A 17,850-nucleotide genomic window follows, 5' to 3' on the forward strand; every position below is an offset into this window, starting at 1 on the left:
ATGTTTTATTTTTAAATTTATTTAGACTTGATTTACAGTTATTTAACACTAACACTAAAAACACATTTGATTAATTTATAATATTTTTATTACATGACACTATAAAATTATATCTTAGACTAACCCCACACAAAGAGTCTGGAAGCGGGGGAAAATGTGGAGGAATTGTGCCAAAATGTAGAAACATAATAACTGAGAAGGCATCAGAAATATTGGGGAAATCAAACCAGTTAGACAAAATGAATGGTTTGACGAGGAGTGCCAAGAAGCAACAGATAACAAAACTAGAGCATACCTAAAGACAAATCAAGCTAGATGCACAAAAAGAGCAAAGGAGGAATACCGAATCCTAAGAAGGGAAGAAAAAAGATTACACAGAAGAAAAAAAGGCAATTTGAAGAAAAGCAGTTAGAAAACATAGAATGGAAATCAAAAGGAAACTCGAACGTTCTACAGAAATGTAAACAAAATAAAGAGTTTAAGCCAAGAATAGGGAGCTGTAAGGATGGAGAAGGAAATATCCTAAGTGATACGGCCTCAATCTTGAACCGATGGGTTGAATTTTTCGACGCAAAATTTAACGGCCATCGTTTCGAAGAAGCAAATAACACCGTAGCAGATCAAAATGATTGGCATATATTTGCAAGTATTAGCAAATATCCTCTACGAACCTACAAGTTTACACAGTTGGCATAGTTGGAAAATACCAGGCTGGATTTATTCCAGGACCAGATTCATAACATCTAACATTACCTTGGAAAAGACAGTCCGAGAGACATGAAGTAGAGACGGCGGTACTATTTACAATAGATCGATACTAATCTTAGCATAAGATTGATTTCATTGACATAATAGGGCGTAGCAAGCGAGATGAGCAATATTTCCTAGATTTGGAAACGGCGGCGAAACAGGTAGGTCTAGTCATCAACGAAGACAAAACCAAGTACATGTTGACATACAACATAATGAGACTAAATTACGAACTCGTTTGAAATCCAGTGACTAGAAATTTTAGGAAATAATTCTTATCAGTTCTTTGTATGTCCTTAACGAGTCGTTAATAATGACTTTATACAGGGTGAGTCATAACTATTGGGACCTAGACTAAGGACAGGTTATTTGGACCAAAATATGGCTATTGGGCCAAACATGCCGTAATAAAATGTTGCTGAGAAAAAAGATACAGGGTGTTTAAGTTAATTTTTGTTTTTCGTTTTTTGCTAATAGTTTCCCTGTATATTTATAAATTGCTATCAAAATTGGCACAGAGGCATAATCTTAGACAAGAAATAGTATTTTATTTACAATTCCATTATCAAATACCAAACTAATAAACAAAGTTGCAACTAACGTAAGGCTTCCGTTTTGACGATAAATCAAAACTAAACACATTTTAACTTAAAAGAACTCACAAAAACTCAAACCAAATGTTCTACATGGTCTCCTCCGATATCTATGCCTTTTCTAATTCTTTTTATAAAGGATTTTCGGACGTTAAAAAAAATATTATTCTGTCCCCTTATAAGATTAGCTGTATTTTGAATGTATCTCCAAAGTTCGTCTCGTGTATTAATTTCATTGGCATAAACTAAGGACTTCATATGTCCCCAAAAATAAAAATCTAGCGGGTTGTACTCAGGACTTCTTGGTGGACATTGAAAATCACTGCCTCTGCCAATCCATCGTTGAGGAAATACGTCATTAAGATGATTTCTAACAGCTAATGAAAAATGAGGTGGCGCTCCATCCTGCATAAACCACATTTTTCTTCTTACATCCAGTGACAGATCATCTAAAATATCACTAAGAGTATTTTCCAAAAATAATAAATAAGAATCTCCATTTAAATTCGGAGGAAGAACATAAGGCCCTAGTAGTTGGCCGCCTATAATGCCACACCAAATATTCAATTTAAACTCATGCTGAAAATGTCTAGCTTTAATAGCATGCCGGTTTTCTTCTTCCCAATAATGACTATTTCGCCAATTAAAAACCCCTCGTCTGGCAAAAGTTGTGTCGTCGGTGAACATAATATTCTTAATAAGTGAGTGAAGTGATAAGGATGAAGGTTCTCTTTTTTTAGAATTCCAACAATAGACGACTGACTTACTCCTGTTGCTGCTGATAGATGTCGTGAACTTATTTCAGGGTTTTCATCTACTCAAACCAAAAGTTCATCTTCTTGATTAGGTGTGATTTGTTTCGGTCGACCACCCCGATTTTTAGTGTGAAATGACCCAGTTTCACCTAAAGTACGATATAATCTTATGATTTCGTTATCTTATAATCGTTTTGTGATTTGGTTGCCTTCTGTTTGCGTATAACATTCCATACCTTCTGGCTGTCGAGCGACCGCAAAAATTTTCTTGTGCGTATACGCAAATCATATCTCGCATTTCTTCATTAGTAAAGTGATTGTGACGAGGCATTTCAATCAAAAAAAGTAATGATTACTTTTAAAAAATGCAACATTACACTACACTGTCACATCAGAAATAATTTACTCTGAACAAATGACATTTACCAACAACAATTATCTGACAGTCCAAAGCATACTTTTCATAAATGAAATAATATTTAAAATCCTTTTTTAAGACTCTCAGCAGTTCAACTGCGTTTTTATCGAAAACGGTTGAAATTATCATGTTTAAACAAGAGTACCAATTTTACATAAAAATGATGTTTACGTCATATTTTCTAATAAAAATTACAAAAAAGTTTCATCAGAAAAAGTTTAGACTCAATTTGATCATTGGGAATGATCCACTTGGCGCCCTCTATGGCAAAACGTAAAATTGTAAATAAAATACTATTTCTTGTCTAAGATTATGCTTCTGTGCCAATTTTGATAGCAATTTATAAATATACAGGGAAACTATTAGCAAAAAACGAAAAACAAAAATTAACTTATAACACCCTGTATCTTTTTTCTCAGCAACATTTTATTAAGGCATATTTGGCCCAATAGCCATATTTTGGTCCAAATAACCTGTCCTTAGTCTATGTCCCAATAGTTATGACTCACCTTGTAATTACGGTTTTAAGGTTACTGATACTAAATTAGAAATTAACTTTTACCAAACTTTATAGGGTATCAATTATTAAAGATGGTATTATAACAAACAAACAGTTTGGTATTTATACAACAATCTGTGTACAATCAAACTCCATTTATTATTTAAGTGAGTAATAATTTTGTAATTGATGCGATTTCAAATAATTTAATTTGTTTAATATTGCAACGCCACTGCATGGGTCTGATCATAGATATTCTATTATAGATATAGATATTCGTGGAAGGGCTCGCCACTCGATTTGAAATAAGCTAATGTACCAAAAAAGTTATTTACAAAAATAGGAGATAGCCGTAAGCTTCACATTTTACAATTAGTTACAAATATACAGGATCTTCCATAACACTGTATCGCATCACATGTTTTTTAAATGAAATATCCTGTATTTTAATTTAAATTTAAAATCCGCTTCACCTTCTTGTTACAAAAATACAAAGTCGTTGTGTGTTATACAGGATATTTAAAAAGTTATAATCAAATTTCAATGAAAGTTCAACGCCCTGTATAATTATTGAAAATTGAATAAAATATAATTGAAAAGGGGTACAGTATTTTTAATTGTATCACCCTGTATATTTTATATCATCATCATAAATCAAACGGACTGTCACAAAAGTTGATCACCCTGTAATTCAAAAATAGCACTCCTAGTATAATCGTTCTCGATTCTAAGATAATAGTATTAAAAGGGTAGGGAATAATACAAAAAAACATTCAATATCTTCTTTTAATTGAATGTTTTATTATTCATTACCAGGAACATATGTGAATAAACTATTTTCCTCATTGATTTGCAAAGAAATACATCATGAATACATTACCAATAATTTTGCACAAATCAGTACACACGATGCTCCTTTATCTTTGTGAATAGCATACGTTTCTTTTATACAATTTATACAACAATGTATATTCCAATTACCGACGGTTCTTGTTTGTACTAATCCATGTTGGACCTTGATGATATTTTTTAATTTCACCACTTGTAGCAGCGGCTAAAATAAATTTAAAAATTAAGATTTCCATATAGGTTAATGGTTAATAAATATATTTATAATTATAAGTTAATAACATAATAGATGTATTAATAATAATTATTAACATAATAGTAGCAATAAAAAAAAGCTGGAAACAAATCGATGAGTGAATTATTAGAGTCTATATAATATATATATATATATATATATATATATATATATATATATATATATATATATATGTATATATATATACTATAAATTAGTTTTTCTTGGGTTTAGGTTCAATAAATTATATTACATGTGGAACTAGATTTTATTTTCCATAGAAATCAACGTTTCGACAGGAAACCCTTGCCTTTGTCAAGATTCTAAAATGTACAAGATTAAGAACAGTTATTGTAAAATATGTATATGTATATATACCTCAGTGATGTAACGAATATTCGCATTCGCATTCGCGAATATTCGCATATTTTTGCATATTCGCATTCGCAAAATTTATGCGAATGTTTTGCGAATATGAATATAAGAAAAAAAAATAATTTGAAGATTAGGTTAATAAAATAAAAATCCATTCACTTCTCAGTTTTTTTATTAAGAAAACTCACTTTATTTTACAAGATATATTAATTTTGTGTTTGTATTAAACAAAAATACTGCCCTCTCTTATTAAAAAATAACAATTGTCTGTTTTTACTTAGTTTTCAAGTTTGTTTTTAACAATAAGTAAAAACAGAGAACTGTTATTTTTTAATAATTAAAATTTAATAGAGGAATATTAAACTTTAGAAATAAAAGCTTTGACGCCTTTTCTCCTTCAAGTCTGTTTCGATGTGGCGTATAAAGAAGTCCAGCGCCACTAAACAAGCGCTCGCTCGGGACACTCGTTGGTGGTGTAACTAAATATTGCCGAACTACAGGAAAAAGAAGATCGTACCTTTCCTTATTCACTTTCCACCATGTTAGAGGGTCGACGTCACCTGCCACGCGTTTTTCCGATGAGTATTCTGTGACAGTTTTACGGATTAAAAGATGGACAGAGTTTTGAAAACTAGGAAGAGCCATGTCATCTTCTTCACTATCACTCGTATCCATCAGTAAACTCATCGTTTCTTTTAAGGACAGACTGTTGTGTGTTTCGTAATCTTCACATTCATTATTTAATCTAACACGCTTTGCATTCGGGTAAAGTGAATTGGAAGATATGTCGGTTTCATTGTCTCTGAGCAAATCCAAAATATGCTCTATGACAAGCTCTTTAGTCGACGTATTTTTAAAAAATTTTGCTTTGTATCTTGGGTCAATAAAGGTCGCCGTGGCAAACAATATTTCATTCTCTAAACCCGAAAACTTGTGAATAAGCTCATCTTTTATGACGGTAATCGTATCACCAATGTGTTCATCGGATGAATCAAGATCATGAACAACTTTTTCTAGAGTAGCAATTAAGGGAATTACAGAAGAAATAGAAACATCGACAGCACTTAACTCTCTGGTCACTTCTTCAAATGGTCTTAGTAAACCGATAAGTTTTTCAACAATCATCCACTCTTCAGAAGTCAGCTAAGGAATTTTATTATTTGCCGAAGCGTACAGACATAATGACTCTTTGACTTGAAAAATACGCTCGAACATATAAAAAGTGCTGTTTTTGATATTAGCACCTGCATCGCGAACTACACATTTCACTTTTTCTTTGGGTATTTCCCAAAACGACAAGATATCTTTAAGTTTATGAGCAATATTTTCTCCGGTGTGGTGGTCTTCATTAAACACTTCTGCTTTTAACACTATCATTTTATTATAAATAGGCTTAGGTAATAAAATCAAAAATTGTAATTACCACAAATAGTCTGGCTAATTGGCTATGCCAAAGCCATTATACAATAAAAAAAAAAAAAAAACACTATCATTTTCCTTTCAAATTCTTTTGTTATCCCATGACAAGTTAAACTCAGCAATGAAACTCCAGAACAATTATCAGACCAGATAAAAATATATTAAGCTCCAGGCAAGCCTTTATGGAAGGTTGGTCTACTGGTATCTCCCCACCTTCTGGTAAAGGCAGTAGATTAATAATTTCTCACATTGGCAGTGAAAAAGGATTTGTTAAGCATGGTTTGTTGGAATTTCAGTCCAAAAGCACAAAAGACTATCACGACGAGATCACAGCTGATGTTTTCGAAGAGTATTTTGAGCAGATGATTGAACACATACCACCAAATTCAATTATAGTATTAGATAATGCACCTTATTATTCACGACTAGTAGAAAGACTTCCAACGGCTGCGTGGAAGAAACAGGATATTCTTGACTGGCTGCGGAATAAGTATCTGCCTTACTTAGATGCCTTAATAGACAAGATGTGGAAAGAGCTTTAAATGTTGTAACAAACTTTATCCAAAGACAAAACGCAAATGAAGAAACATACAACTGTTTCACATCTTTAGAAAATATGATAGATAGAATGATACTGGAAAATTTAAAGCAGTCAAAAATGACAGACTTTTGCAGAAGCAATAGTTTATGTTATCCTTGAAAATACGCTTTATACATTACGTAGTTGGAAAAAATGTAAGCACAGATTTTTTGTTAACGTATATCATTGACAATAGTAAAAAACTCTTTTTTGTTTTAAGGTATTTCATCATCATCATCAGTAGCTCGACAACCCTTTTTGGGTCCTGGCTTGTTCTAGGATTTTCAGCCATTCTGTTCTGTTCCTTGCTTTGTTTTTTGAGTTGGTAATCTTAAGTGTTTTCAGATCTTGTTCCACTTGTTCCATGTATCTAAGTTTGGATCTTCCCTCTGACCTTCTTCCTACTGGTGTTTGCCTCATAATATGTTTTGGTGTTTCAGTCTCCAACATTCGTTCAACATGGCCCATCCAGCGCAGACGTCCGATCTTTATGGATGTTATGATCCGGGTTCATTGTATGCTGTGTATAGTTCAAAGTTATATCTTCTGCGCCATATGTCATTTTCCTTTACCCCCTTATATATGTGTCTAAGGATTTTTCGTTCAAATGTGCCTAATAGGTTTTCATCACTTTTCGACAGTGTCCATGTCTCTGATCCATATACAAGGACCGGTTTTATCAGGGTCTTGTATATTTTGCATTTGGTTTTTCTTGTCATGTTGTTAGATCTTAGATGTTTAATTAGTCCATTATATGTTTTATTAGCGATATGTATTCTTCTCTTAACTTCTTCACTGACATTGTTATCTGCGGTAACTAGTGAACCTAAATAGGTATGTAAAATTTTTCACGCTTTCGATGTTATAGTCTCCTATTGTCAGATTCTGTAGGTTTCTTTGGCCTGTCGATTTACTGGCCTTCATGTATTTGGTTTTTATTTCATTAATGTTTAGGCCACTGTTTTGTGCCGCTGTTTCTATCTCATTAAATGCTTCTATCATCTCTTTTTCGCTTCTAGCTATTATATCAACATCATCTGATAAGGTATTTCATTGACAATAAAAGTAAACGCCTTTTTTTCAAAAACGCCATTCAAACAATATTTAGCATCTTATATTGCTCTGAATGGCTTTACTATGGGAAGTTAATGTTTTAGAAAACTACATATACCATTTTTCAAAGTAAAACACTTGCACGTCACGATTTATACAAAGTGACATCACTTGTATTTAAAATTTCCAGAACGTCAACCTTAAGGTGGGTACACATATGCTCCGAATGCCGTCTCGAACCCCGTCGCGTTCTCAAGTGTGGACGGAGTCATGCAACCGCGTACCGTACCTCGACGCGTCAACAACGTACATCGAAGCGATCCATCGGTTGTCGGTAAAATGCCTTCGCATCAAAAGAAATTTGAGCGCGACAATGTACACCGCGAATTCATGTTTGGACTAGCTTGCGAATCTTTTATCGACTCTCCAGTCATTCAAAATAGTCAGTCTGTTATTTTGAAGGTTGAAGGTGTTTTTAAAGTTGAGTGCATCAAGATGGAATGGACGGAAGAGAATAGTTTACTCTTAATTGAAAATTATCGTGAAACGAGATATTATGGGATACAAATAATCCCAGATACTACAATAAAATAAAAAAAACGATGCATGGGAAGAGATTGCTTCTAAAATGCAAATTACAGTGGATGAGTGTAAAAAAAAAAGACCAATCTTCTATCTGGATTACGGAGAGAAAATCTTGCATCTTGAACATGCAAATTCAACTCAATTACTGCTGGAACGCTAAAATGTTTGGTACAAAGTACGGAGCGGTGTTCGGTTCGTTACTTATTTCAATGCCCCCTGTAACAACGTCGCGAACTTCTGTTGATCGCGTCGCTGTACGCGACGGGATTCGAGACGGTATTCGGAGCATATGTGTACCCACCTTTAGAGTTCAAATGTTTCTAACACAGCTAATAATACGAAACCCATACGGAACTGCTCGATCTTTCATAGGCGCCAACACGGTGTAATAATCAGAAAAATGTAATCATCATTATATTGAAAATATTAGAATTATATTGATTAAATAACCAAAACCATTTGTTATTATTAATAATATAAATTTTATGAAATAACTCTTCAAGTCTAATATTGCACAAAATAATAATTTTAATTAAATAGATTAGATAATTGTACGCTGCTGATACCGGAATACTTCAAATTTTATTGACAGTTCTGCGTGTGGCAAAAGTGTATAAAGGGTTGCCGCTTTTTTAGAGTAAGAATTTTGTTTATGTTTTGATTTCTTACACAATTTGGTCATAATATAATTTATATTAATAAATTGTATTTATAAATACATATTAAATTTAGACTAATAGCTTTAAAAACTAATTATTGTTGTGTATTGTGATTGTGCTATGTCAAAACAAATAAATAGTCTGTAGAAAGCTGATATGCTTTTATATAAGATAGATAATTTTGAACAAGAAATAATGGCGGGACGTCTTTACTATTACAGCCCTAAAAGAGGTAAGTTTAAAATTTAGAATATATAATTTTGTATTAAAATGTTTTCTTATGTATTTTAGTGTGTTGCAGTAGTCTTAAAACTAAGTGTATTTACTGTTAATATAATAATTTGACAAATAGTTGACATTTAAAAAATTCCTCAGTTACTAACTATTCTGATGTTTTAGCAACGCTGTGGGGTTCTGACATCGTAAATCTTGAATGACGTGCAAGCATTTTTATGTGAAAAATGCTATATTCATATATATGCACAGTATTATTGTTGTCTGATATAACGAGATCGGCTTATTTCGAGGTAATTAGTCTGCCATTTCAGTTCTCGTTACAGAGGAAGTCTACTGTTATCTACTATTATTTTAGTAGGTATATATTTTAAAAGTCACTTGTGCTAGGTATATCACTCAAGTTTCTCCCAATTGGTTATGGTCTCTTTCTTATTAGGTAATTGGTAAAATAAGATTATTTTCCAAATCTTTTGGTATTTTATTTTGCTTCAATGCTTCATTATGTATGATCCAGAAACTCTATGGATTTCTCGTCCATCTATTCGATAATTTCTGGTTCCATTCCATCCCCTCCAGCTTTCTCGTTTTAAATTCTTTTTGTTGCTTCGCTGACTTTTTTCTCTGTTCTCCAGGTCCTGCTCTCTTCTTTCCTTGAGCTTGATATACCATTTGAATTCAGGCTTCAGTTCTTCTAATTTAAATTTACAAGTGTATATATACTCTTTTCAGACTTTTACTTTTTCGTGTGGTTTATGTTGTATCTTGTTATTTCCATCTTTTATGCCGTACATTTCTGTTCTCTTTAGTCCTCTTAATGCTTTGATCTTATTCCAACAGGATCTACTGTCATATTTATTACCTTTATTTAAGCTGTTCCCAAATTCTTCCCAAGATTTTTGTTTCGCATCTTTTACTGCTTTTTGGGATTATTTTTATTGTTCTTATAATTCTTTGTCCATTGGATCCATTGTTTGCACGAATATTTTCCATGTTTTTTTTTCATCAATGATAGCCGCTTTTACTTGGTTTGTCCACGATCTAGTTTGCTTTTCGTTTTTCATTATTTTCTTAATTTCACATAATTCTTTTGCTGTTTCGTATATTACTTCTTTGAATTTTTTCACTTTTTCATCTAGTGAGCACAATTTTTCGTATTTCTATAGTGACTTTATTATTTTTTTTTGGTAATGTCTTTTGTTTTGTTTATATTTAGTTTCCTTATGTTCGATAATTCGATATCTGGTGTTTCTATTATTCTCGCTTTTACTAGTCTATGTTGTGACTTCAGTTCTGCTGCATTTATTGATTTTACTTCATTTATTGTTGTTTGTAGCTCTTGTGAATATGTTATGTAATCTATGATGCTTTCTTGCTCCTATTTCCTTGGCTAATAACTTCGTTATTAATAAATATATTTTATTTATTTTATGAAAAAAAGTATCGTTGTAATCCTCGAATACTTTAATAAACATTTAAAATTTTTCTCCCAAAGTACTTGCATTTAAAGAATGGTTGAAATCGATTAAATTTCTATAGTAATGTTTGTAATTTAATGAGTCACCCTCATATACACACAACCAAACTTATATGGAATCACCATGTATTTCAAACCAATATTTATTTCTTCTGAAAAAATTTGTTATTGATGCAAAGAATAAAGGTTTATTTTGAAAATTAACAAACCGATAAAACAATCAGATAACACAGTTCGGTACGTTATAGATTATTTGCTTTAGTTGTACAATGAACGAAAATAAATAAACTTACTTTTCCGTTCAAAAACGAAAATATGCCTTATGTGGGGTTAACGCAGGCGCAAAGGGGAAAGATTATAGATTATCTTGTGGAATAAGGAATGTCTCAGAGGGACATAACGGCAGTGGTTGGCGTGACACAGGGCGTTGTGTCAAAAACTTATGCTAGGTATCAGGAATTAGTAACGCTTAAGAATAGACTAAGACAAAGTGACCAAAAAGTAACAATGGCTCGCCACGATCGTTTCATTGACCAATTAGCTAGAAGAGGCCCAATAATTTTTCACCCACAGCTCCAAATGCAACTTTTGGAAGCTACAGGTATGTTCCAGTTAAAATAATAAGAAGAAGACTTCGTACCCAAGGACTATAAAGCAGTAGACAGTTACGGGTTCCTTAGTTATCCAGACAGCTCAATATTGATTGATTAAATTGGTGTCTTTAACACCAAAACCTGAACATTATAAATTGGCAAAATGTGCTATTTTCAGTCGAAACTAGGATTTATGAAAAATCAGATGATCGACGAATTCTTGTAATTAGAGAGCGAAGAAGACAAGCAAAAATGGAAATTACCAGATCTGTTCACAAATATAAAGGAGAAAGTTTCGTGTTCTGAGGACGCATTATAATCAGTAAAAAAACTTCTTTAATTTTCATCCAACCAACTTTAATAGCTCGTAGGTATTTTGATTTGGTTCTAGAAATTGTAGTTAGGCTCTGGAGAGGTTCAATGGGAGAAAATTTATTTTTCATGCATGATAATGAAAAGAACAGAAACAGAACATATCACTGTTCTGGAATGACCTGCTTGCTCACCCGACCTTAACCCTATAGAGCAATTGTGGGATATGCTTACAAGAAGAATTAGAGCTCACCGGGAGAATCCACCAAACACTGCACAGCTAGAACAAGCTGCTCTTGAAGAATGGAACAACCTGCCAAAACAAAATATTAACAATTTGTTTAAGAGCACGCCCACGCAAATTGAAGCTTGCATAAGGGTTAGGTGTGGTTACACTGACTACTAAAAAAACACAAATAAATAAAAACAATTTAAACATTAATCGTTTCATATTGAACGTATGTTATTAACCTTAAACCAAGTGGTTTAAGTTTTTTATTTCAAGAGTTTACCGTTTTCTTTAATTTTTATGTATTGGTGATTAATTTGCTTTAAAATAAATATTCTTTGACTTTGTATGTTAGTTTTTTTAACTTCGCTTAAAATAATAAGAAATACCCGATAATTCCATATAACTTTGGTTGTGTGTATATATATTACTCTCCATAACGCAACTTCCATAGAACTAAAATGAGTAAGTATTTATTTGTGAAGTACTTATTTTATAAAACTGTATCATAATTATATTTTTAATGTTTCTAATTTTAAATAAAGTAGTTCATTTTACCATTAGTCAATATTATCACTCTAATCAATTATAAATAACAAATATTTTTATTAAACATGATTGCTTCATTTCAATATTTACACCTAAAGTTTTTCCACATTCAAGGTTAAATGTTTATTAGGATAGAAAACTGTCGTTTGGTAAATATTATTGTGACTATATATTTGATATTATAAACATAAAATTTTGATATTCGAATGACAAAATTTAAATTAATAGCTCAATAAGAATTGTTCCTACAGAAACGACTCAATATGTTAAAAATACTGTGTAATTAATAAAAAATCTGAAAGATCAACACATACGTACTCAATAATTGAAAAAAAAAAAACTAGTTAAACTAATAGTCCAGTCGGGATGTCATTCAACCTTGCATGACGAGCTACCCCAAATTTTATTGTTCTAACCTTTAGGGGAGCCGATAGTGTAAATTTAAAGAGAACCGTTTTTGCTCAATATCTCCGCCATTTTCAACTGGTAACAACTGAAATTGTTGCAAACGCAATTTCCTAAAAGTTTTTTTTTTGCAAATTTTTTCGCGCGGTCGATATTTTCCGAGTTAAAGGGAAAAATAGTGGATGTGGGGGAGGAAGCATAAATATTAAATTATCTCGTGCCACTACCCTACTATTGCCACTACAATGCAATTGAGTTGGTTTGGGGCATTGTAAAAAATTACTATGATAAGCATGCATCCAAAACAGTGATGCTAGCGTTCTTAGTTTATGGAATGAATCGCTAGAACAGATAAAGGCAGAACAATGGCAAAATTGTATTAGACACACGGAAGATCTAATCGTTCAGTCCTTTCAAATTGAGGAAGTTGTGGATAGTTCGCATAAATAATTCAATGACTCTGAAACTGAAGTATCCGATATTGAATAAAAGTATTTTTATTGGGTGACGTTATACTATTGGCTAAATAATCGGTATTATTATGCAAATTCCACCAATGTGCAAATGCAAAAATCAGCAGAAATTTAATTAAATACAATTAATTAAATTATGTGTAAGCTTATTTAGTAATCTTAATTAGTAATTAGTATATTGTATAGTATATCAAAATGGGGGGGGGGGGGGTAGTGATGCGCAATACAAGGTGTTACTTCCTGACAGTAGCGCACCCAGAATTTGTCTTAGGGGGGGGGTTTGAAATTTTTTTATGCTACCTCCATTTTGAGTCCCAAAAATTTGGGTTTTAGTTTAATTTAACGTACTAAAGATAGCAGTGCCAAAGATTCAGGTATCTATTATCCTGCCTACCAACTAAAACCACCCTCTCTTACTTGTGCGCAGTTGACTGTCGCACGTACCGTACTCCGAAAGTGGGGTGGCCACTGTAAGGCTGACGACATTTTTGGAACACTCGCTTCTCTTATCTAGATCTTATCTATTGTTCTGAAGCTATTTTCTTATGGCATTTTAAAGTAATTACTATTTTAATGGAAATAAGCCACAATTGAAGATTAAAATAAAGTTATTGACATTTGACATTATTCCAACTTGTAAATACAATAAATTTTGAAGACGGCTATTACCGTATTCCCGTTCTCCTCCGGGAATCCTCCCGGTCCAAGGCATGCTTCTCCTCCAAACCTCTCGATTTCATCGCTCTTCTAATTCCTTCATTTCATGAGCGTCGAGGTCTACCTCTTTTTTTTCTTCCAAAGGGCTTCCATTTGTGAAGTATTTGGGGCCAACGTTCGTCAGGCATTCTTAATAGATGTCCAAACCATTTTGAACCTCTTATTTCTATTCTGTCAATGACTGTTTCTGTAGCATTCATCTTATTTCTTATAGATTCATTGGTCTTCCTTTTTTGGCTTGATGTTCTAGCACTTCTTCTCAAATAATCCATTTCAACTGCCAACAATCTTCTCTTCAGGTCTGCATTAATTGTCCATACTTCAGAGCCATAACAAAGAACTGATTCAACCATGGTTTTCCCTATTCTTTTTTTGTTCCTTTTGGAAATGTGGTGATCCCACGATAAGGAGTTCAGACCTCCTACAATTTTACGTCCCTTATTAATTCGTGTTTAATTTCGGTTTCTGCTAAGCCGTTTTTAGCAATGAGTGGACCTAAATATTTAAATTTTTCCACTTGTTTGATTTTCATATCCTCGTCTATCAACACTTCAAACCTTGCATCTAAATTGATAATTAAATAAATATTCTGTTTTCTTCATGCTGATTTGTAACCCCCATTTTAAATATTATCTCTATAGACGCTTTATCATAAATTCTAGATCATAAGAATCTTGAGCTAGGATGACTTGGTCATCCGCAAAGTTCAGGGAGAACAGTACGTCATTTCCTATGGGGATTCCCATTCCCTGTCAGTGGTTTTTCCAATTCTGGAGGGCTGCCTCAATAAATAAATTAAACAGTAAGGGTGACATACTGCATCCTTGTTTTAGTCCTTTAGTTACTTTTATTGGCTCTGATAGTCTATATCCGATTTTTAGGTAAGTAGTGTTATCCCTGTATACTTCTGTAATTATTCCTAAAAGGTATGGACTAATGTCGAGTTGTTGTTAAGCTTGTCACAATTTAAGTCTTGAAACTGTATTATACGCCTTTTCTAGGTCGATGAAGGATAGATGTACTTCGGTACCAACCGCTATTCTTATTTCTGTTAATTGTTGGAGTATAAACAAGTTATCGGTGCAAGATCAAAGATCAAAAATTTAAACGTCAATAAACTTATGTTAACCTTCAATTGCGACTTATTCCCATTAAAATAATAATTAGATCTTATCTCTGTCGTTAGCCCGGTTGGTGTCTCCCTTCTTCTTCTTCTTTCTTTTTAATCACTTCTTCAGGTTCCTTCTCCTATCGGAGGTTGGAAATCATTATCGCTATTTTAATTTTAATGACTGCTCGGATGTAATTGTGAACACTATTCCATCCCTCCGTATTTTCCGTCATCTTCACGATCATCTCTCTTACAGTCACAGGGTTCATACCTATTTCTTTATACATTCTGTTTCTCTCCACTGTACATCTATTACACTCCAGCATTGTGTGACTAACAATATCGGAATATTCGCAGTATAGGCATTTATCTGTATATGTCTTTCTGAACCTATGAAGATACGCCCTAAACAGACAATCTACCCAGTCCCTTAGGCTCGGGATCAGCATCTTTGGCCACTCAACAACATCTTTCTTGTTGTTCCATTCTTCTTGCCATCTTTCCAATGATCTTTCCCTTTCTTCTTTTTTTTATAGCTGTTGTCAAATGCTTTCTTCTCACATAGAGATGTCTCTTTTCTACTGTTAACACATGCAGGGGAACACAACCCGTGATAGTCCACAAGGCCGCCGCAGATCAGTCCTGTAGGCGCATCCTACTCGCAACAGACTCGTTCTGTCTACTTTTTCATCAGGCTAATATTAGGTATCTATATCTAAATATAATGAAACATATTATTAATTATTGTCTATTTATACAATAATTATTGTGTTCTACATATTTAAAGTGGTAATTTAATTATTCAATCAGCGTTTTGGATTTTTTTGTATTGTGTGTGAAAGACAAGTTACATTTTCCTACTATTCTTTGTATATTGTTTACTTTATATGCCCTGGGGGGGTTTTAACCCCCAAAACCCCCCCTGGGTGCGCCACAGTTTCCTGATAAGACCTCTAGCCACTCCTACTCAATTCCTATCCTCACCTCCAAGAAGTGTGGCCTAATCATACGGGTGAACCCCGGCAAACTTGAGCAACCTTACCGGAGATTGCGTAATCAAGTCCAGTGGAAGGTAGGGTCAAGGCCGACGAGGAAGGGACAATAAATGGCCTCTTAAAAGAGTAGAACTTACATAAAATGTCCAATAATCCATAGGGCCGTAAAGTTAAAAATATATAAAACCAGGCCAGGTCTTGACGTGGTCTGTAGTGTCATAAGATGTAGATGTAGGTTCCGCATGTACATACCTAATAAACCTCGGAAATATGCACTGAAAAATATAGCCCTAATAGACGCAAGTACCCACTATTTCTATAATGGCTACATTTACTGTGGTAAGGATAGTAATGGTTTTTCATGAAATGAAATACTCAAGAAATAGTGACTTTATTTTTTATATTTCTTTTGTAAGAAATTATGTTCTGCTGTCAGAAAACCTTAAAAAATAAGTTATGTTACATTTTTTTAGCATTTGTCATTATTAATGTAAAATAAATAGAAAATGGGCTAACACGGTTTTATTCCAGTTTAAATGATTACAAATTATAACTAGATAATGAATTATGTCTTTATTAATTTCACAAAAAACTCAAAAAAATGGGGTCTGATAGACCCCAGGACGCAGTTAACGGCAGAATAAACCACGACGCCAGTTGGGGGTTGAGTTATTAATTATTTATTAATTAAACCACAATTGATTGTAATGAAAATTACATTTTACATTTTGTTTTTGCTGTTTCAATTTCCAATCCAGAAATCATTTTCAAAAAGAACTATAAATTAAAAAAATATTTATTATTAGCTTTGTAACAGCCGATTTGACAGTAGACTTACTTGGCCTCGATTTTGTAGCCATATTATTGAATTGAAATTCTGAGGGCTACTTATACACTCAGATTGATATCAAATTCTGTTTTTTGTGTGCTTATGTAGTTAATTGTAGATGATGTGTCTATGAACTTCTATTAACCCAGTAATATTGGTACCTATATTTTTATTGTTGACTTCTTCTTTTAGTATTGGTAACTAGAGCCTATTACATTGTGTTGATTTTTCTTGATTAACTAAGATGAGAACTGCTTTATTGATGTTTGCATATCTGGGATCTGACAAAGTCTCTGTTTTTTATATATGATTCATGCTAATTTAGCATAACACTTAGGGCCGATTGTTCAATTGGATATTATCTTCAGATTAAAAATAATCTTCAATTAAACTTAATATTGCGTTGTTCAATGCAAGTTTAACATTTAACCATCTTTTAACAGATATATCTTAATCATCCAAAACGAAGGATTAACAGTGTTAACTAGAGGTTTGTAACCAAATTTCTGGTTTTAAATTCAATATTGTCCAGATTAAAACAACCATAGTTATTGCACTATATATTGTGTTGTTATTGCTACAAATTTGCAATCATAGATAAGATTTGCAGTAATAATATATTATAATTTCGGGTCTATAGCAATAATTATGGCTATTGCTAATAATGGTGTCTTTGATTTTGATGATGAATATATCACAAAGGACGAAAATTTCTTTGCTGTTGTTAATTTAACTTCTCTACGAAAAAATCCTGTTTTTTAAGTTAGAGTTCGTAGTTTACTACTAACTCTACTAGTAAAGTTAGTAGTTAGTTAGTAAAGTTAGAAGTTTTCCTTCTTTTATTAATTGCCTCCATTTTTTAAATTTAAAACACAAAAATAATCGCCAATACAAATCAATACAACAAGTGCAAATAAAGCCTAGAAGAAAATGTAAACACTATGTCTATGATATATGTACCTATGTCAATGGATTTGAACGAGAAATTCCTAAAACAAATAAACTCTTCTAGAAAATTCATAAAAACCAACATTTATCATCATCATCATTGGCTCCACAACCCATGGTGGGTCTTGGCCTGCTCAAGGATAAGTCTCTCCATTCTCTCCTATTCTTCGCCTTGGCTTTCCAGTTTCGTACTGCAAACATTCTCAAG

General features: G+C 32.8%; 1 protein-coding gene across 1 annotated transcript in view; it reads right to left on the reverse strand.

Moving 5' to 3' along the window:
• Positions 1-17,850, reverse strand: part of PRAS40 (Proline-rich Akt substrate 40 kDa) — an 85,142-nt gene that overhangs the window by 64,514 nt on the left and 2,778 nt on the right. The window contains exon 2 of the mRNA XM_072534557.1: positions 3,896-4,069. Within this exon, the coding sequence (XP_072390658.1) occupies positions 3,896-4,069 (174 nt within the window). The remainder of the gene's footprint in view (positions 1-3,895; positions 4,070-17,850) is intronic.

Source organism: Diabrotica undecimpunctata, chromosome 6, assembly GCF_040954645.1.
Source record: "Diabrotica undecimpunctata isolate CICGRU chromosome 6, icDiaUnde3, whole genome shotgun sequence".
NCBI lineage: Eukaryota > Metazoa > Arthropoda > Insecta > Coleoptera > Chrysomelidae > Diabrotica > Diabrotica undecimpunctata.